The sequence below is a fragment of the Phacochoerus africanus genome, chromosome 3, assembly GCF_016906955.1.
Source record: "Phacochoerus africanus isolate WHEZ1 chromosome 3, ROS_Pafr_v1, whole genome shotgun sequence".
Classification (NCBI taxonomy): domain Eukaryota; kingdom Metazoa; phylum Chordata; class Mammalia; order Artiodactyla; family Suidae; genus Phacochoerus; species Phacochoerus africanus.
This window is the reverse complement of record NC_062546.1, coordinates 80767708-80788758: the sequence shown is the minus strand read 5'-3', so window position 1 is coordinate 80788758 and position 21051 is coordinate 80767708. Positions and strand designations below refer to the sequence as shown.

Genomic DNA, 21051 nt, shown 5'->3' with positions numbered 1-21051 from the left:
TTACTTAACCTGAGTGCATGGTAAAACCAATTTCTTTTAGCTTGACTCTAATAGTTGTCTAATATTTCTAATTCTTCTTCTGTCTGTGCTTGACTTTTAAAGTATAAAACTACTGAGGTTCAAGCAAATAGTTTGGTTTGCTTTTAATAGTCTTTTAATGTTATGACTTTTTTTTTTTCTTCTCATCTTTCTTCGGGCTGCTCCTGCGTCATATGCAGGTTCCCAGGCTAGGGGTTGAATCGGAGCTGTAGCTACTGGCCTATGCCACAGTCACAGCAACTTGGGATCTGAGCCGTATCTGTGACCTACACCACAGCTCACGGCAATGCAAGATACCCAACCCACTGGGCAAGGCCAGGGATTGAACCCAAAACCTCATGGTTCCTGGTCGGATTCGTTAACCACTGAGCTACTACGGGAACTCCTACTTTTTTGTTAATCTCAGTTTTGGATCGATCTTGTCTTATGTTATATTTGGACTTGTACACGAAAATATTTTTGGACCCTCTCCAGTGTTTATCAGTGTGATAACTTTGTGGCTTGTTGACTTTTTAAGAGTTTGAATTACCTAAAATCCTCCTATATTCCAGTAGTTGGTGTCCAAAGAATTAAGGCAATTTTGTGATTAAGAAACATGACTGAGAAAAGAAAAAAAGAAGCCATCACAGGCTGTGGCTCCTTTTTTTTTTTTTAATACCAATGCATTTGTTGATTCAAGCAAAGGCTGTTACGCTTTGCCTTGATTTAGAAGATGATGCCCTCAAAAGACTACTATAGATACTGAAGATAGTTGTCACATGTTTAGAGTGTGTTCTGTTTTTTAAAAGCACTATAATTGTTTGTAAATTATCACAGAACAAAGGGTTTTTAATAGATTATTTACTGTCATTGAAAAATACTTAGAGTTTCCTTTGAAGGTCAAGTGTCAGGAACACAGGGTTCAAAATTTACTTGGGATTTTTATTTAAAATTTAACTACATAAATATAAGATAACTATGTATTTTATACAGTAGATATTTTTTAGCAATAAAATAACAGACTTTCTACCAAAAAGCAGAAATCCAGTTCAAAATATTTTACTAAGAACTACTGCCTGGAGAACATTTTCAAATGTTAACTTTTGGCTTTTGCATGGTTGTTGATGAGGCCAAAGAGTTGTGATACACTCTGAAAAAAATTAATGAAGTTGTCTTTTGCAATTGCACTTTTTAAAAATTCTTTGCATTCAGAGTAAAGAGTATACTTCTTCAGAGTGGAGGAGTAGGGAGTGTAATGTTTTTTGAAAGTTCATTTCTTTGGAGTTCCCGTCATGGCTCAGGGGAAACGAAACTGACTAGCATCCATGAGGACGTGAGTTTGATCCCTGTCCTCGCTCAAAGGGCCAGGGATCCAGCGTTGCTGTCAGCTGTGGTGTAGGTCAAAGACATAGCCTGGGAACCTCCATATGCCTCAAGTGGGGCCCTAAAAGCAAAAAGAAAAAGAAAAGAAAAGAAAATTAATTTCTTCATTTTGTTGAACAAAATGTTATACCGTCTTAGCCTCATGGAGTAATTAGTCCAAGGAGATTGAGGAAGGGAGGATCAGACATTCAAAAGACTGTTAATCCAGAAGTGTCTTCTTTTTGAGAAAAACTGTAACAAACGTGATCTTTGGTTTTATTCAGTACATTTTACCTATCTGAAAATTATTGCTAGAGGCGGAAGAGGGGAGAAGATTCTTACAGTACTAAATAAATTTGGCTAGTGAGTAATATTAGGAATATATCTTGTATATTGATATATATGGTTTCCAAAAAAGCAGAGTTATAGCATATGGATAATGAATAAGGTGGTTATGCCACAATTCAGTTATTCCACTTAATATATTCTTTCTCAATTTTTCTTGGATACATTTAACTTTTTCTTTTGGGATAATAACCTATTATTAACTTCTCTGAACAAAAGATATTCTTTTTTAGTAGAAAGTCTTTTTCTAAGTCTTGAGTTAACTAAATTGCACCCGAATTCAGGAATTGGAAAATAAATTATTTCTCATAAAATGTGCTGGTATTTAATCCTTAACAGTAGAGACACTTCCCAACTAATAATGCTTGCTTCAGAATATGATTTTTGAGGAATTAATCTGGGATAATACTCATTATTCGAAAGGTTGAGAGGTAATTAAAAGAGAAATGTCACTTGTGTCTGATGACAGCCTGTGAGAGGAAAGTAACCTCAATAACTGATGTCAATGACAGATTGAAGAGTAAAGGAATTACAGCTACCTTTGGAGATACTGCTACCACTTCAGTTTTTTATAGTCAAGAGAGTTCATGTATGAGGACATCGGCATTTAAAGTATTTCTCAGTACACACTGAAGATAAGCCTCAGTACATTAAACCTATTAGATTTTTAAATAAACTTCATGTTGATAAAATAGTTTAATATCTATAATTAAAATGTATGACTTTAGAAGGAGAATTTAGAAACGAAATCTGATAAGTCATTGGAAATGACTTTTGGTGAAATTCTAAATGTGAAATCTTTTTTTCCAGCCTGGATTTCATAGATTATCCCTGAGTAACAGGGGTAGAAGCTAGAAGTCAGGAAAACTAAATACTTCTAAAACATAGTTCTGGTATTCATTTTCAAGTAGTATTTTATAGTTAGGAAAGGAATAAGGAATGTAGATTAGAAATCGAGTCATAATGAGAAAAATGACTGGTTGGTGGATGTATGATGTTAATTAATGTGTGAAGTTTGGTAAGCAAGTCAAAGGAGGGCATAAAGTAAGTGTTCATCATTTCAGTGAAAATTGCCAGCACATAGGTTTTTCCCTATATTCTGAGCACAACTTTGAATTGAGATGGAATGAGAAGCAGAATTGGGGGGGGGGGGGGGATGAAAATAGCAGTCAGCAATCCCATATGTATATATGTATTATAATCTGAAATTCTTGTGCCAAATACTATTTTGAAAAAAAATTATGTGGAAGAAAATGTTTAATAGAAATCCTGGTGGCTGCAAGTTTAAGAATCCTGAAATGTATATCCCCTTCAATATTGATTTATTGCACGTGCCACCACCAATAGCCCTCACCCAGAAAAGCAAACTAATGGTCTGATTAATATTTTTCATCACTAAAGAACAACTGTATACAATAGTTTAGCATACAAATAGGCTACACCTTTATCTTTAGTAGAAATGGTCTGGAAGTTATTCTGCCTTTCTTTATAACTTTACTGGAACAAACAGCTACATGATTTTTACCTATTAGGGCTATATGAATTGATTGATAATTCCTTTGGATTCTGAAATTTCATGTAATGACATTGTATTAAAAATAAAATGTAGGAGTTCCCGTCGTGGAGCAGTGGTTAACGAATCCGACTAGGAACCATGAGGTTGCGGGTTCGGTCCCTGCCATTGCTCAGGGGGTTAACGATCCAGCGTTGCCGTGAGCTGTGGTGTAGGTTGCAGATGCAGCTCGGATCCCGCGTTGCTGTGGCTCTGGCATAGGCCGGTGGCTACAGCTCCGATTCAACCCCTAGCCTGGGAACCTCCATATGCCGCGGGAGCGGCCCAAGAAATAGAAAAAAAATTAAAATAAAATAAATAAATAAATAAAATGTAGAATTAGTTGTTCTTTTCAGTCTTGGGGAATATTCACAAGTATCTCCAGTATCACTAAGGAGAACAATCTTGTTTGAAGTCTTTCTAGAACAACTTGATGGTGATTGAAGGAGGAACCGTAATAGTAATCTCAAATAGAGAATGATCAAATTCGGGGATTTGGTTTTGGAAAGTTTTTACTTACAGTTTTATATGGCAAGAAAATGAAGTAATATGAACTTATAATGGATACTCAAAAAAAATGCTTTTTGATAAGTGTTGACCTGACACTCATATGTTCCTGTTGTTGTGATTGATGGTTACTATCGTACATTTGTTTGACTGTGGCATCTGTATTGCAAAAATAGATTAAAAAGACCTTTGTTCTGATCCTCCAAGGGTTTTACATGTAGATTCATTTAAACTGTTATTTTTTAAAAATTTACTTTGTCTAAGATAATTTTCAGAATGTGTTTCAATTGATATATTCAACTCAAAACATTAATTTTAACATTTTTTATCAAGACCTTAATTAAAATGGTAAAATTTAAGTTATATTCTTGTTTGAAGAATGTAATTGGATAAAATAAAAATCTTTTTTCCTCCAATTTTTTCTTACTCAAAGGATACAAATGTGGGGTATTAAATGAGTCACTTTATATTTTCACTTAATAAGTGATCTTACCTTCCAACAGGAGAAAATTCAGATCCAGTTAACACAATCATTTGAAAAAGAGGAGAAGCCCACAAAAGATGAAGCAGAAAAAGAAAAAGCCAGTGATAAGTTGCCCAGAAAAATGTTATCAAGAGGTTTGCAATTTATTTCTGTGTTTTTTAAACATTTTAGTTTCATTGTCGATAATTCCATCCTTTACCCCTCGAGTAATTATATATAGTATGTCTCTGTTTACCGTGATCTAAAATAGACTGAAGGGATGATAGAGTTCTGAGCAAAATGGCATAACACCCTTCTGAACATCAGTAAGATGCTTTAGCCAGAAACCTGCAGCACATGCCAAATCACCAAGGAAGATGATTGTCATGATGGTTTATTGGTCTGTCTCTTGTATAATGGAATCATTACAATTTGAATACTGATTCCACTAAAAATATTTTTACTTTTTTAATTCCTTATGATACAAAGAGCTGATGCCAAAATATTTAGTATTCAGTAAGAATATTCTTATAAACCCAGAATGTTTATCTTTTATAACAGATTTTTAAGGGATTTAATCATATATCACTGCAAGTCTATAAAAATGCTTCTTTAATTTATAAACCCAGTTATGTTGACCAGTTTTATAAACAGGAAAAGGATATTACTTATATAAGGGCAAGAAATAAACATGAATATTTGTAGAAAATATTTTGCAGGCAAGCTTTTGATGATAGACCTGATCAAATCTAATTAAATAGATGGTAATTTTAGCATTATCACCTCTGCTTATATTCCCAACTTAACTAAGCAGACTCAGTTCGCTGCAAATTTAGTTAATTGTCTAAATCATCCTGATTTTTTGTCTAAGGAGGCATTTTGAATATGAGGAATATGGTTTGTATATAGAAGAATCTTCAAGAATTCAGAGAAAATTAAACTGGCGCATTTGACTGAAGAGGTTTTTTTTTTTTTTTTAAGAATGTACGTAAACATGCAATTATATAACTCTATGTCATGCTCTTTATATGGGAGTAGAAAAATTGTGGTCATCTGAATGCATCATTAATTTCATTTTCCTACTTTGTCAATTTTTTTTCATTGTGGGGCAACTCATTTTATTTAAGATATGCATCATGTGTAAAAGGGAAAGAAGTTTGTTTCAAACAACTTTATACTGGGTTTTTGTGTTGTTGTTTTTTAGATTCCAGTCAAGAATATACTGATTCAACTGGCATAGATCTACATGAATTTTTAGTAAATACATTAAAAAACAATCCCAGGTAAAAATTAAATTTTTAAGGTTTATGTTGCTTCTCTAGTACCAGAAATTTGTTATATGTGTTTTCATTACTGAGTTAGAATAAGATTAAAATATTTGAAATACACCAGAAACATTTTAGTTTCTTAGGGCTAAGGTGATGTTGGCCTCTGTATGCACATGTATAAATATTTTTTTGCGTTATGTATATCACCATGATATAAAAATAACTCATACACTACTCTGTAGGAACTGTGGGAAATACAGGATCACCAAGATATTTTTACTCTTAATTGAGATAGAGAGGTTTCATAAATCATGAAGTAAGAGAGAAATATACCTCATGATAAAGCACTTAACCAAATAACTTAGTGTATTCTCTTATAAGTTTTTAGACTTAATTGAATGGACAGGTGTTGTCTCTTCTTGTTTAGTTTGTAAACCTCCAACCCAAAGATTTTTAAAGTGTTTATTTGAGTCACTACTTTAACTGAAATCCTTCATTTTGCCAGGGTTCTAGATAAATGGAGTTTAGCTTTTGGGTGGATCATTGACCCCATTGAAGCATTCTCTCCACAAAAAGGCTTATCCACAAAATTTCTGACCAACATGTTCATGGGGTAGAGGACGCCAAGTTTAAGAACCCCTCCTCCAGATGTTTGCTTCTCAGAGGGATCATTAAAATTTGTAAAATTTTCTGTTCCTTGGATTGGTGCACATGAAACAAAACCTGAACAACTAAGGCTTCTCTTGCTTTAAAATAAACCTTTAATTTCATTCAGGATTTATCATTTCAGCACCATCTTGATTTTCTGTTTTACTTTTAACCCCAGAAGGAGAACCACCAAAATGAAAAGTGGTCTTCTCGTTGTGGGGGCCAAAGCAGTATAGGTGTGAGGTGAGGAAGGAGTTAATCAACTTTGTATAACTACTTCTTTCCATTACAAGCTTATTTCTCAGTGGTCCCAACCAAAAGATGAATTCATTAGTGCATTGAACAGGCATTTGCTGAGAATTGGTCATTGTGCTAAATATTGTAAATATAAAGATGAACAAAATATATAATCTCTTACCCTAAAATATTCACTGTGTGCTAGGAAAAAAACACATGATACATAATTAAAACAATAGATGTTGTAAAATAAGTTTTTCAAAGTGCTATAAAAACACAGGGTGGGGATCCCAACCTCTGAAAGACATCCTTTGATGTGGGGAGGCTTCACTGAAAAGGTAATGCCTGAACTGAGCCTTGAATTCAGAGTGCTTTAAATGATACCAAGTATGGCATGCTGTGTTGAGGACTACAACAAAAATTTGAAACAGGTAATGCCACAATGCGATTTGCATCTTAGAAATATTACTTCATTAATGAGGGGGACCTAGATCAAAAGCAGGGAGTATGGGTAGGAGAACATAGGGAAGAATAGAGGGGAAGGGACACATTGAAAAGATAGTTAAAGGAGTTCCTACTGTGGTGCAACAGGATTGGTGGCATCTCTGGAGCTCTTTGCACACAGGTTCAGTCCCTGGCCTGGCACAGTGAGTTAAAGATCCTGCGTTGGCCACAGCTTCAGCTTGTATCTGATCCTTGGCCAGGGAACTCTATATACCTCGGGGCTGCCCCCCCAAAAAAGGAAAAAACAAACAAAAAGATAGTTAAGAAGTACTTTGGCAAGACTTGGTGTTATGGAAGAGTAGTGGGACATTGGAGTAGAACAGAACAGCTGCTAGGTTTCTGTCTGGACAGACAGCCAGTCCCTTTAACAGGGGAAATAAATAAGGGCAAGCCTGAATGGAGTGGGATATGTTCTAAGTAAGTACAGTTTGAGGTGTCTGATGGGAAGCTTCAAGATGAAGTATGTCAGCAGTTAAAGGCTCTAGTTTTCAAATAAATGAACCTGGCTGCTGTTACCGATTAGGAGTCATCAGTAAAGGGGCTACTTAGAAGTTTGCCCAGAGAGTTGCAATAAATGACAAGGACAAAATTCTATGGAAAGACAGTATATTAATGGTAGATGAAAAGGAAGAGACACTGAGTCCTAAAGATAGAAGAAGAATCATGAAAATATTTGTCTTAGAAGTGAGTGAAGGGTCAGCAGTTCAGTTAGATTGAGAAGCTAGGAAGTCGTTGGCCATTTTAACAAGCCATTTCATTGGGGTAGGATGGTGGAAACCTGAACTCAGTGGTTGAGGAAGAAGGTAGAAAATATATAGCTAGTTTGAGTAACACAAGATGAGATCCTAAACAGGCAGAATTTTTCTTTGTTATGAATCTGTAAGTAGAGATATCAATATAGATAAATGTATTTGCATTGCAAAATATTTTTCTTGGAAATTCCCTTCATGGCTCAGCAGTACGAACCCTACTAGTATCCAGGAGGACACGGGTTTGATTCCTGGCCTCAATCAGTGTGTTAAGGATCCAGCGTTGCCATGAGCTGTGGTGTAGGTCACAGACACAACTTGATCTGGTATTACTGTGACTGTGGTGTAGGCCAGCAGCTATAGCTCTGATTCGACCACTATTCTAGGAACTTTCATACGCTGTGGGTTCGACCCTTTAAAAAAAAAAAAAGACAAAATGTTTTTCATTTGTGCAGTTCTTTGTTTCCCTCTCCAAATGAAAAAGGTTTTAAGTTATCTGCATGTGCATTTTTAAAGTGTACACTTTAGTGAATTTTAATATATTCACAGATATATGCAACTTATCACTGCAGTCCATTGTAGAATTTTTTCATCACCCCAAAAAGAAACCCTGTACCCTTTTGCTGTCATCTCTTTTTTTTTTTTTTTGTCTTTTGTCTTGTTGTTGTTGTTGTTGCTATTTCTTGGGCTGCTCCCACGGCATATGGAGGTTCCCAGGCTAGGGGTTGAATCGGAGCTGTAGCCACCGACCTACGCCAGAGCCACAGCAACGCGGGATCCGAGCTGCATCTGCAACCTACACCACAGCTCACGGCAACGCCGGATCGTTAACCCACTGAGCAAGGGCAGGGACCGAACCCGCAACCTCATGGTTCCTAGTCGGATTCGTTAACCACTGCGCCACGACGGGAACTCCTGCTGTCATCTCTTTATGCCCTGACCCTAATCTAGTTTGTCTCTACAAATTTCCCTATGTAGGGTATCTCATGTATGAAGTTATATGTATGTGGTCTTTTGAGACTGGCTTCATTCACTTACCATGATATTTTCAAGTTTTATCCATGTTGTAGCGTGTATCAGAACTTTAATCCTTCTGTGTATACATTTTTGTTTGAATAAGTATATAGGTGAATAATTCATGTAATGGCTAATGTATAAGTTTGTGGGTTTTTTTGTTTTTGTTTGTTTTTGTTTTTGTCTTTTTTTTTTTTTGTCTTTTCAAGGCCGTGGCATATGCAGGGTCCCAGGGTAGGGGTCCAGTCGGAGCTGTAGCTGCTGGTCTACACCACAGCCACAGCACCTCGGGATCCGAGCTGCATCTGCAACCTACACCACAGCTCACGGCAACACCAGATCCTTAACCTACTCAGCAATGGCAGGGACCGAACCCGCAACCTCATGGTTCCTAGTTGGATTCGTTTCCGTTGCGCCATGATGGGAACTCCATAATGTATAAGTTTTTACTAATGTCAGTGTGGATTAGGAAGTTGTAGCAAATGTTAAATTTTCTGAGAAGTAGGATTTGCTTAATTGATGACTCAGTGTTCTCTCAATGAAACATGTAATTAATTGCCAGATATACATGACACAAAATTAGGAATAAGCCTGGCCAATTTCCCCTAGAGCTTTCAAGTTTGAGTACTGCTCAGACAGTTCTTCAGATGTTAAGAAGATTTATTTTTAATGACAGGCACTAAAATTTAGTTAGCCTTTTATTTCAGACTTTTTCTTCAGATTCTTAAATGTTTATCTTGTTGTCAACCCAATAAAGAAACTTAACTTTAGATGTCAAAAGTTTATTTGACCTGTTTCAAGAAATATTTTCAAATACTACAATGAATCATTACTAGGTTAGAACCTACAAGCCTAAAGTTGTTTGAGATACAGATTACACTCACTGACATGATCTTACACCTATTTTTGTGTTGATTTTAAAACCCCTTTTTTGTAAATTCCATAATGTACTAATGAAATAATGGACAAGGAGTTTCTGTTGTGGCGAAGTGGAAACGAATCCAACTAGGAACCGTGAGGTTGTGGGTTCGATCCCTGGCCTCGCTCAGTGGGTTAAGGATCTGGCGTTGCTGTGGTGTAGGCCGGTGTAGATTAGACCCCTAGCCTGGGAACCTCCATATGCCGCAGGTGCGGCCCTTAAAAAAAAAAAGAAAGAATGGACAATATGGACTTTATTATTATATCACTAATGGAGGGAAGCAGCCCCATGGAAAGAGCCTGAGAATGTGTTATTTTAAAAGTAAACTGTTCCAGGAGTTCCTTTGTGGCACAGTGGGTTAAGGATCTGACATTGTCACTGTGGTGGTGTGGGTTTAATCCCTGGCTTAGGAATTTACATGTGGCCAGAAAAGTAAACTGTTCTGCTCTGGGGAACATTATGTAATTATTCTGTGTTTGAAATACTTTCTGAAATTGCTATTATTAGAGGTAATGTTTGTCATTTTATTTCTTATCTGTTGCAGTTATTTGACCAAGGTCCTATGGAACATTGGGGTGGGGATCAGGTGAAAGCATTATTTTCTCATTTTTCATTTGCCACTGGTATACCAGCTGTGTACACTTTATCTAAAGCTAGTTCTGGGATAATGACTAAAACATTGATAACTAAAAGATTTTTGCACCTTCCTTTTAACTTTAGGTAGTTTATTGGTCAATTTGATTACGATACTTGTTTTTACTACTTCTTTAATGATAGCATGTATTAATTCCCTTTAAAGTTTATACAATAACATGTTCAGTAAGTGTGCCTACTTATAGGTTCATATGCCTTAGGAAAAGTAATTTGTGGATTCGTTAGTTTGAGTACTATCTGTAATGCTTCTATAAAGGATTATTAAATTTTAACTTAAGGCCATTACCAGAATATCTAACCTTGATAACAGATGTGAAAATTTGGAAAATTGAACTAAGCTATAGTGGATAAAAGGCAGGAAGTATAAATATTGAGAATTAAGGAAAGTTACTGGCTTTATTTTTCTAACAAGTTCCACATTTTACTAACCAAGCAGGGGAACTTAATTTAAATAGTAAGCAGTTTGGATAATAACAGAAAATCCTCTGCAATCTACAGATCTACATGTGAAAAGGGAAAAATAGCTTGAATTTGCATCAATGGCTAGTAAAATTTAAAATAATTAGATTTTGTATATTAGGGAAGTTACTAAAAATTACTCATCTCAAGGCAAATTGACCCCCCCCCCCCAAAATTAGATGAAGAGAAGGTCTGATTGTTAAGTGAGGAAGTCCTTTGGGGGGGGTGGAATTTCTCCTCCTTCCCCAAAAGTTTAAGGAAAAAATATTAAAAGACGTGGGTGACGCAGTTTGATTAGTTTCTTTCATACAGATACATTTGTTGAGCTTCTCTCTATAGGTTGAATAACTATGTAATGAAAATTGTGATAAATGCTATTAAAGAAAAGTTTGAAAGAAAAAGAACAAATGTAAGTTGTTCTAGGCAAAGGCAACAGCCTGTTCAAGGAAGCTGTGAAAGCAAGGAACTTGGCAAGTGAGTGAAAGGTGGTGCCACATGCCAAGATAGAGAATACTACAGGAGAAGCACATTTGGGAGCAAATTTGAATGTTGCTAGAATTTGTGTAAAACTCTAACCCTGTTTCCAGCTTTGGTTTTGAAATCACCGGATGGGCATGTTTTTCTCTTGACTTTTTTCAACCAATATAAAAATATGTATGCTCACTGTTATTCAGTTTAATTGAGACTTATTTTGCTATATAGAAAGAGCATCAAACTTAGGGCTGATGTGTAGACTTCCAGGCAACTTTCACAGGGGCACCATTTCCTCTTAGAACTTGAGAGAGATCTGCTCTACAGTGTTTGTTAGGGAGGGAAACGTTAATCTCTTGGCCTAGCTTCTTGATCTATAAAATTTCGAGAATAGAACTGAATGATCTCTAAAGCTGCTTCTGGCTTTAAGATTCTGTGAGGTTTGTTTTTGTTTTATTTTTCCCACATGCATGTGAAATTTGCAGTGATCACAGGAATACTCTTTTGAGCCATGTTCTTGGTGTGTGAGCAGGGAAGTCCTTTGGAGAGTGGTACCTCTAGTTTGTTACTAAATAGTATCCTAGTAGTCAAAAGGAACACATGCAGATGTTCCCTGGAGTCCTTATTAATTTTGCATGTTGGAGGTCTTTGGTTCATTTTAATTTTTATGGAAAAAACTCCCCAAGTCTTAAAAGTATGTAATAACAACTTACAGAATGATTTGAAATGTCCTTCCTTCTGAATTAGAGTTAGTAATACAGTTCATACTTCTGTGCTCTATTTCTGTCTCTATGCTAACGTTGGATTCCCATAGGAATATCCCTGTTGTTACTGCCTTTCCATGTTCTTTAGAGTACTGTTTCTACTGAGTTCATCATGATAAAGTCATGAGCCTAACTAGAGATTTCTGCTTTCCTGCTACCTTTTGTCTTTATTGAGTAGTAATACTTAGGAAATCAAAATATATGTATTTTAAGAATGGCCGCATGTTGATAATTATTGGAGTTAGGCAATACTGTACACTTGTGTTTATGTGAAGTTTTCCATAATAATTTTAAAAAGTCATCTTTTACTTTTTTAAAACATTACCTTTTTTTTAGAAAGCATGTAAATACCCTAGCATCGAGCTTATGATCTTCCTCGGTGTACGGGTTTTAAGGAAAAAATTAGCCATATAAATTCAACATTTATGATTATTTCAGTGTTTTAAGTTTTACATATAAGAGTCTTCATATTTTGTTTCAGGGACAGAATGATGCTGTTGAAATTGGAACAAGAAATTTTAGATTTCATTGGTAATAATGAGTAAGTCCTGACATTTAACAGAAAAACAAATTGTCATCACAGTTCTTCAAGATTTGCTAAGTTAGTTTTTCTTTTGCTTGCAGGTCTCCACGTAAGAAATTCCCCCCAATGACGTCCTACCATAGGATGCTGTTACACAGAGTAGCCGCTTACTTTGGATTAGACCACAATGTTGACCAGAGTGGGAAGTCTGTCATAGTAAACAAAACTAGCAATACAAGAATGTAAGTATCAAGAAATGTACTTATATGATATACATGTGCATGATAATATTTTATCTTTCTAAAGCACCTCTCATCTCAGGGTTTCCACATGTTTTAGCAGTCTAATTCAGCTTCATGATAATCTGATGTGATGGTTCCAAAAAATACATTTAGCTAAGTAGGTACAAAATCTACGAGTCTGGACGGAAATAAGACAGATGAATGAGGATTGGTTTTAAAAAATAACAACAAAAAAATCCTTCAGAGGTCATAGTCTCAGTGATGTTTCATAGCTGTTCTCTTAGGGATGTTTAAATTAATGTAATTTACATGGCTATGGCCAACCTCAGGCAAATGTAAAAGAAAAAAAAGCAAATTTTGACACCCTTACATTTAATTAATTTTCTGTCAATTTACTATCTTTTCCACCTTGCTGCTCCTTTTCCCCACAAATCTCAGGAAAGTGGGACTATTAGTTAATCTGGTATTTTTCATAATGTTCCCTTCTGGGCTATTTATAATTTACTGAGGAGAAAAAAGGAGTCACTTGCTTTAAAAAGTGATAGACTTACAGTATGGTGAAATAGATAACCAGTATTGATATTTGGGAGCAATGCAGAGGCACCTAAAATTACAGTATGTTTACAGTACCTCTTTTGCCTGTTGATAAAGAGTTGCTAATCCTAAACTAACTAGTTAAGTTCAGCTGAAATCGCATTTGTGGTGAATGTGCACATTAAAAGAATTTTCTAGATTTATTTCATATGTGATAGCCCATATTCTGTGGAAATGGGCAGCAGTCAGCTTCAGCCTCCATTAAGTAATGCTTTTCAGCTCATTATTTTTCTTTTTTTCTTGAAGCTAGACTTTTCTCAGGGTTCTGTTATGGACTGTTTAGTTTGTATGGTTATATTTGATTGACCTATATCCCTTCTGTTGTAATCACCTTTACTCTTATAGCTGCCATATTGTTTACTTGAACTTAGTTGTTTTTCTTCCATTTCAAATAGTATTTTGTCAGATAAATAGAAATATTTCTGAAGCTAGTATTTATAAATGACTATTACTGAAAAAGATGTCTTTGAAAAGGATCCTATATTTATTTAGAGATTAAAGTTTACCTACAAATGTTAATCTTATTTAATTTTCCTCTACCTTTTAGTCTTTTTAAAATATCCTCATCTCTTAGTTAAATTGTGGCTAGAGTAGGATAGTAACCATAAGATATGAGCTTATGAAGGTGAATTCACTGAAGGTGAATTAGAACTATACTCCATTTAACCAATACCTTTCAACATTACTCAGAGCTGCTGGATACCCAAGCACATGTACATTAGCAGGCATTTTGACTAACATTTTGACTGGTGGCTCTCTAAGGTTTTCAATACAGTGTAACCTCAGTTATTTGAATGGTACAAATGATGCCAGGTTTTTCTTTATCCATGTAATCAAAAGTTTAGCTAAACACAGATGTGTATGATATACTTGAAGAATGAATCGATAACATAATTTAAACTAGACATTTCGGATCATTGAAGTTACACTGTATTCTTACTTTATATCTTCTGGAATATGAAGAAGGCTGTAAATCAGAAAACCTTAGAGATCTGCTCCACATTGAATAAAAACAAACTTACCTTTTCCTCATAGGCAGATTACCCGCTCCAGCCTTGAACCAGTGGTGTTGTGGATGTCAACAACCCGGTGTCCACTGGGGTGTCTCATTGGAGCGGGAAGTTGGCGATTGCAGGGCAGTAAAATCAGGCGTCTATAAAAGATAGAGGTAAGACAGTCTTAAGGTTAGCTGAAATGCCTACTAATGCTGTTTGGTATGGATATCCAGCTGCTCTTAGAAAAGTTGCCAGGCTCTTGGTTAAATCTTATAGTTCTCTTTAGAGTAACAACATTCATTAAATGAGAAAATGTGACTGTGGACAGCTACAAAAATAGACGATAAAGGAATTATCTGGTGGCTCAACAGGTTGGGATGGGCATTTTCACTGCTGTGTCTCGGGTCACTGCTATGTGGCCAGTTCCATCCCTGGCCTGAGAGCTTCCACATGCTGCAGGTGCAGCCAAAAAAATAAGTTGAAAAAAGTAAACAGAGCAGTCATGTGACAGGTAACAAACAATATACTGCCATTGGCAGAACTAAATAGATAATCTTTCAAACTCCTAGTGAAAGCAGCCTTTTACTCATGAGTTTGATCATGAACTTGCTTTTTTCTCTTTTAATTTTTTTTCTCTTTAGTTCTATATGTAGCTTTACGTAGAGACCTGCTCTGTTTCACTTATCTCAGTATATTTTAAAATAGAAAAATTTCTTCAGCTTACTTAGATAATTCTCATTTTTAAATCTTTTGCATCATTTGACAGGAGGTAGATACAGTACTTTACTAAAAATTCACTAGGTTAAAACAAAAATTCAGAAGTGTTACTTGAGTACTACATATAATTAATTATCTGGTCAAGTTTGCTGAAAACGTCATTACTCAAGTTTATTTGGTTTAGAAATTTATTTAGGGTATTCATAATATGCTGTGTGACCATATGTATAATATATATCACATATTTCAAAAGAACAGTTGCAGTTTTATAACAGGATAGTATTAAGTCCAAGTGTTGAATGAAATGATTTGTTGAGGCTGAGAATATATTTTAGAAAATGAAATTGAATATAATTATAATTTCCAAGGGCAACAACCTTTTGTCTCGAGACTTCAGTAGAATTTATGACATTTTTATAGAGGAAAGACTAATCAGCCATAAAGTATGTTATTAAGACTTCATAATCATCATGTTAGGTCACAACATTAACCTCCAAAAAAGAATTTATCTTTTTAAACTGGTTCACTTAATTAAAACAAAGATGTTCCCTGCTGTAATTAAGAATTCTTGGTATCTTGGTTGCATTTCGAAGTAGTTTTTTTTAAGTTTTAGTAAATTTAACCACAGAGTATTTGATTATATATGCCAAACCAGGCACTGTAGGTGTGTAACATGAGATGTGGTGCTATATATCTTTTTTTCTTTGTTCCAGAACTTTTTCTTAGATTTAGAGGAGACAGAGCAAAGAGGATATACAGGCTTTGAGTCTTAACATACCAGGGCTACAACTGTGGTTCGGTCATATACTTGCCCTTTAATCTTGGGCAGTTAGTTGCCTTAGCCATTTGAACCTCAGTTTTATCAGTAATATTTATAATAATAACCAACTTCTACTGTTCACTGTTTTAAGTGCAGTTCATCATTCATTTTATTTTCGGATCAACCTTATGAAATAGGTACCCTACAATTCCCATTTACAAATGCGGAAACAAGAAAAGAAAGATTAATCAGTAGCACATGCAAGTTCTAAAGCAACTAACTGTTAAAGCTGAGTGTTTGAACCTGCACAGTCAAATTCCAGAGCCCACACTTTATTTCATACAGCCTTTCAGTCATGACATGGGATGGTTAATATTCTCTCATAAGATTATTGAGTGGTAATTGAGATAACAGAAGTATCTATTAATAGCACTAGTGTGTGGTAACTTAATGTTTTTATCACTTGTCTAAAATGTTGAATTTAACTTTTCTGTAAATATTGTGTATTATCTTTTTTGTTCCCTTGTTTTGTTTTTTCTTTTTTTAGACCTGATCAGAAATTTAATGAACATATTAAGGATGATAAAGGGGAAGACTTTCAGAAACGATATATCCTCAAGAGAGATAACTCTAGCTTTGACAAAGATGATAACCAGGTAACCTAACACAATTAGAGCATTTTTATAGGTTCTGGACTTATACCAGCATATCACTTTCCTAAGAATTAATTGTTCTCTTTTCTTTAGATGAGAATACGCTTGAAAGATGACAGAAGAAGCAAATCTATAGAAGAAAGAGAAGAAGAGTACCAGAGAGCTAGAGACCGAATATTTTCCCAAGATGTATGTATTGATGTCTATTTGGGTCTTCATGTATTTATATACATATACATATTCATATATATATTATTTTATTGATCACATTTACTTTTAACCACATCTGTTGCATGTAAAGTCACCTTTTAGAAATATTGCGGTCTGTTTTGTTCATGTTAATTTTCAGTAGCTTATAAAATACTGCATATTAAAAGTTAGATAAACTTCAAAATTGGAAGCAGACAGACTAAGGAGTAGTACATGGACTGAGTATATAGTTTATGTAATTTCTTTTTCTTTCAGAGTTGAGATTTTTAGAACATTAGTCACTGTTTATAAAATCATGTTCTCTAAATCCTTCTTGTTAGTGGACTTTTCTTGATAAATAACTTCTTTCTTTTAAAATAAAGTTAATTGGGAGTTCCTGTCATGGCTCAGTGGTTAACAAACCCAACTAGTAACCATGAGGACATGGGTTCCATCCCTGGCCTTGCTCAGTGGATTAAGGATCTGGCATTGCTGTGATATGTGGTGTAGCTTACAGCTGCAGCTTGGATCCTGCATGGCTGTGGCTGTGGCATAGGCCAGCAGCTGTATTTCCAATTAGACCCCTAGCCTGGGAACCTCTATATGCTGCAGGTGCAGCCCACAAGAGACAAATAATAATAATAAAATAAAGCTAATCTACTTTTTACATTAATATTTGTTTTCCATCTTATAAGTGATTATATGAAAAACTTCTTTTAAATGGCAATTATTTTATGTATATATTCGAGAAGAGAATCAGTTTGGTTTTAATAATACCTGCTCTGTGCAGTACTGGGTACTATTCAAGGAGGTAAGGATATGTGTAATTTGTGTTCATACTGCCAGAGGTAGAAATTTCCTCAGTATTTTTAAAAAGAGTATAATAACATTAAATTCTAGACTGTCAGTTAACAGTTTATAATAGTCAACAAATCTTATTGAGCACCTGTAGTAAGTGCTTTGCTGGGCAGTGGAGAATATATCTGGATATTTACAATAATTTATCTCCCAAGCAACCCTACATGTGGTAGATACTATCACTTTTTATTTTACAGATAAAGAAATTGGGGCTTCAGGAGGCTAACTAAATAAAATAGACAAAAGATCTTCCAGCTAGAAAATGACAGAGCTGGGATTTCATCCCATGTCTTCTGAACTCAGAGCCTAACCTGGATATAACTCTCTCTCTAGTTTTTAAGATAACTGAGGTCTTTACCCTTGATGAGTATTCAGATAACAGTATGGAGTGTGATTTCTATAGAAAATGAAGGTAAAATAGCACAGCAGAGAAGCACCACAAACCAGAATTGAGGAGTGAGAGGGAGAGTTTGCTTCCAAGAGGAAACCTAAAGGAGTGAAATGTTCTATGTCCAGGGTTAGCATCTGCAGGAGCCCAAAGATAAAGGGAAACTTGACACAAGAGGAATTGAAAGCTTCAGAGTATCTGGATTATAGCCTAGGCGAGGGACGTTTCCATTGGAGAAGTGAGCAAGAAGCACATGACTTGCTCTTGAAAGCTAGTTTAGGTGGTTGGCCTTTAGCTAGAGCAGGTGTCAGCAAACTTTTTCTTTAACGGACCACGTAATTAGTATTTTAGGCTTTTCAAGCTATATGGCCTTTATTGCAACAACTCGGACCTGCTTTTTTAATATGAAGGCCCCATAGATAATACGTAAACGAATAGGTATGACTGTGTTCTGATGAATCTTTACTTACAAAAGATAAGTAGTTAGAACATCAGGGAGCTGTTAAAGAAAAAGAAGCATGGAGTTCCTGTCATGGCTCAGTGGTTAACAAACCCAACTACAAACTGTGGAGTTTCGGGTTCGATCCCTGGCCTCGCTTAGTGGGTTGAGGATCCAGCATTGCCGTGGGTTGTGGTGTGGGTTGCAGACATGGCTCGGATCCGGCGTGGCTGTGGCTATGGCTGTGGCATAGGCTGGCGGCTGCAGCTCCAGTTCGACCCCTGGCCTGGGGACCTCCATGTGCCGTGGGTGCAGCCCTAGAAAAGGCAAAATGACAAAAAAGAGAGAGAAGAAGCATGATGAGGTTGATACTTTAAAGAGATTGCTCTGGCTTCTCCTGTTTAAATTGGATGAAAGGAGCCACACTAGTAGCTGGAAAACTAGTTAGAAATGTAATTAATGAGTTCCCGTCATGGCTCAGTGGTTAATGAATCTGACTAGGAACCATGAGGTTGCAAGTTCAATCCCTGGCCTCGATCAGTGGGTTAAGGATCCAGCATTGCTGTGAACTGTGATGTAGGTCGAAGACGAGGCTTGGATCCCACCTTGCTGTGGCTCTGGCGTAGGCCAGCAGCTATAGCTCCGATTAGACCCCCTAGCCTGGGAACCTCCGTATGCCACGGGTGCGGCCCTAGAAAAAAGACCAAAAAAAAAGAAATGTAATAGTATAAGCAAAGGCGATGGTTGCCTGAGTTAGGTCAATAGCAACAGAGTTTGACTGTAAGCTACATTGAGGTACAGCTGCTTATTCACTGCTCTAGCTACTACCAGAGCACAGGTGATCACAATAACTGTTGAATGAATGAGCTGGAATCTATAAACTGGTGTACACCTTGAATATGTAATAATGAAAATAGATTCACTTGTTGGAGAGAATATTTTAATTTTTAAGTTGATATGTACAACAAAAATGAATGGCTTCAAAATGTCTGTTAAAAATAAGCATAGTGTCTCCAATCCAGAAAAGATTTTCATTATCATTTATTTGTGTTCCTTATCACCATGTTTGATATTGTAGGGGATGCTACTTTTAAAATATTACTAAATGCGATTTTTGTTGTCATCATTGGTTTATAGATAGCATTATTTGACAAATGCTCAAATTTTTATATCTGTTCTTTCTTTCTAGTCCCTGTGTTCCCAAGAGAATTATATTATTGACAAAAGGTGAGGGACTTTTTAACATTTGTTTTGGTAAGTGTCTGACTGATGCTACTAAAAATTAAAATGTTTTATTAAAATGCCAACAGAATCCAAGACGAGGATGCTAGTAGCACCCAGCAGAGACGCCAGATATTTAGGTATTGGAAGCATGTTTTCAAGCAGTACATAGTATTGGAAATACAAAGCATCTTTTTCCTTATTATTTCCATTCTTGTCTCTATTAGCTTTTCAATTTATTTCTAAATTTCAGAGTTAATAAAGATGCTTCAGGGAGATCCACAAATAGTCATCAAAGCAGCACTGAGAATGATCTGAAGTACTCTGAACCCAGACCCTGGAGCAGCACAGATTCAGACAGCTCTCTCCGAAACTTCAAGCCTGCTGTAACCAAAGCCAGCAGCTTCAGTGGAATTTCAGTTCTGACAAGAGGTGATAGTTCTGGAAGCAGCAAAAGCATAGGCAGGCTTTCAAAAACAGGTATAAATATCTTTCTAGACTGTACAGTCAAAACATTAGTTTCCCTAATGTTGTCTTAGCTCTTTATTTATCATATGATTGCTGTAATTACCCTAAAATTTAGAATTCCTATCAGAAGTACATTGAGCATCTCTAAAGTACTTAAGTGGTAACACGTTTATTAACATTTAGATTTATTCTCTGAGCAAGAAAGATTTACAAACATCAGTTAAAATAAGATTTCTTGGAGTTACTGTTGTGGCTCAGCAGTAACGAACCCAACTAGTATCCATGAGGACATGGGTTCAATCCCTGGCCTTGCTCAGTGGATTAAGGATCTGGGGTTGCCATGAGCTCTGGTGTAGGTCACAGCCGTGACTTAGATCTGGTGTTGCTCTGCTGTGGTGTAGACTGGCAGCTGCAGCTCTCATTCAACCCTGAGCCTGGAAACTTCCATATGCCACAGGTCTGGCCCTCAAAAGAATTCTCTATTATGACATAAACTTAAATCACATTGGTTAGATGAAGTGTCATCTCTTGTTTAAGTGCCCAGAAATGGCTAGAAATTCTTATTTGGAAGGATGGTTTCTCACCTAGAATTAGTTAACACTGATTATGTTTTCAGCTAATACTATGAATTATTGATTTCATTTGCATGATAAAATTCTTCGTGTGCCACTCAAAAAGTTTAAAAAAGTTGCTGAGAAGTTTTTGAGGAATTTAAGGACTAAAGAAAAATAATGTAACTATTATGAAATGTAAGAGTAGAAATTTCAATAACATTCTTATTCTCCTAACTTTGCTTTTAGATTATATAACATTTAGACATATCATTTTCTTTTCGCTTTCACTAAGTGGTTTCTATAGAAGTGGTTATTACTAAAGAAGTTCATGGATCTTTATTTTTTATCCCCCCAAATATGGCCCCTCTCATTCTTTCTCTCCATACTTTTTTGGGTAAAACCTAGACATAGAGCTTTATACAGATAACAATTGAAGAGGCAGGTATGAATTTGAAGGTGACTTTTTTTTTTTAATCTGTTAACTATAATTCAGTGTAACTGTTAAGTTTTGTGGAT

The 21051-nt window shown here is 35.8% G+C and overlaps 1 protein-coding gene across 18 annotated transcripts in view; it reads left to right on the top strand.

Annotated features, from left to right (window-relative positions):
* The window catches only part of R3HDM1 (R3H domain containing 1), a 177557-nt gene that overhangs the window by 88948 nt on the left and 67558 nt on the right, over positions 1-21051 (top strand). For 10 of the 18 annotated variants that reach the window (XM_047772046.1, XM_047772039.1, XM_047772051.1 and 7 more), the window contains 10 exons: positions 4288-4402; positions 5452-5530; positions 10131-10172; positions 12416-12475; positions 12559-12699; positions 16313-16421; positions 16512-16607; positions 19482-19519; positions 19603-19653; positions 19767-19993. In XM_047772046.1, coding sequence (XP_047628002.1) covers positions 4288-4402; positions 5452-5530; positions 10131-10172; positions 12416-12475; positions 12559-12699; positions 16313-16421; positions 16512-16607; positions 19482-19519; positions 19603-19653; positions 19767-19993 — 958 coding nt within the window. Of the gene's footprint in view, positions 1-4287; positions 4403-5451; positions 5531-10130; positions 10173-12415; positions 12476-12558; positions 12700-16312; positions 16422-16511; positions 16608-19481; positions 19520-19602; positions 19654-19766; positions 19994-21051 lie in introns of those variants that run through there. The other 8 variants (XM_047772054.1, XM_047772048.1, XM_047772047.1 and 5 more) reach the window with 5 other exon arrangements.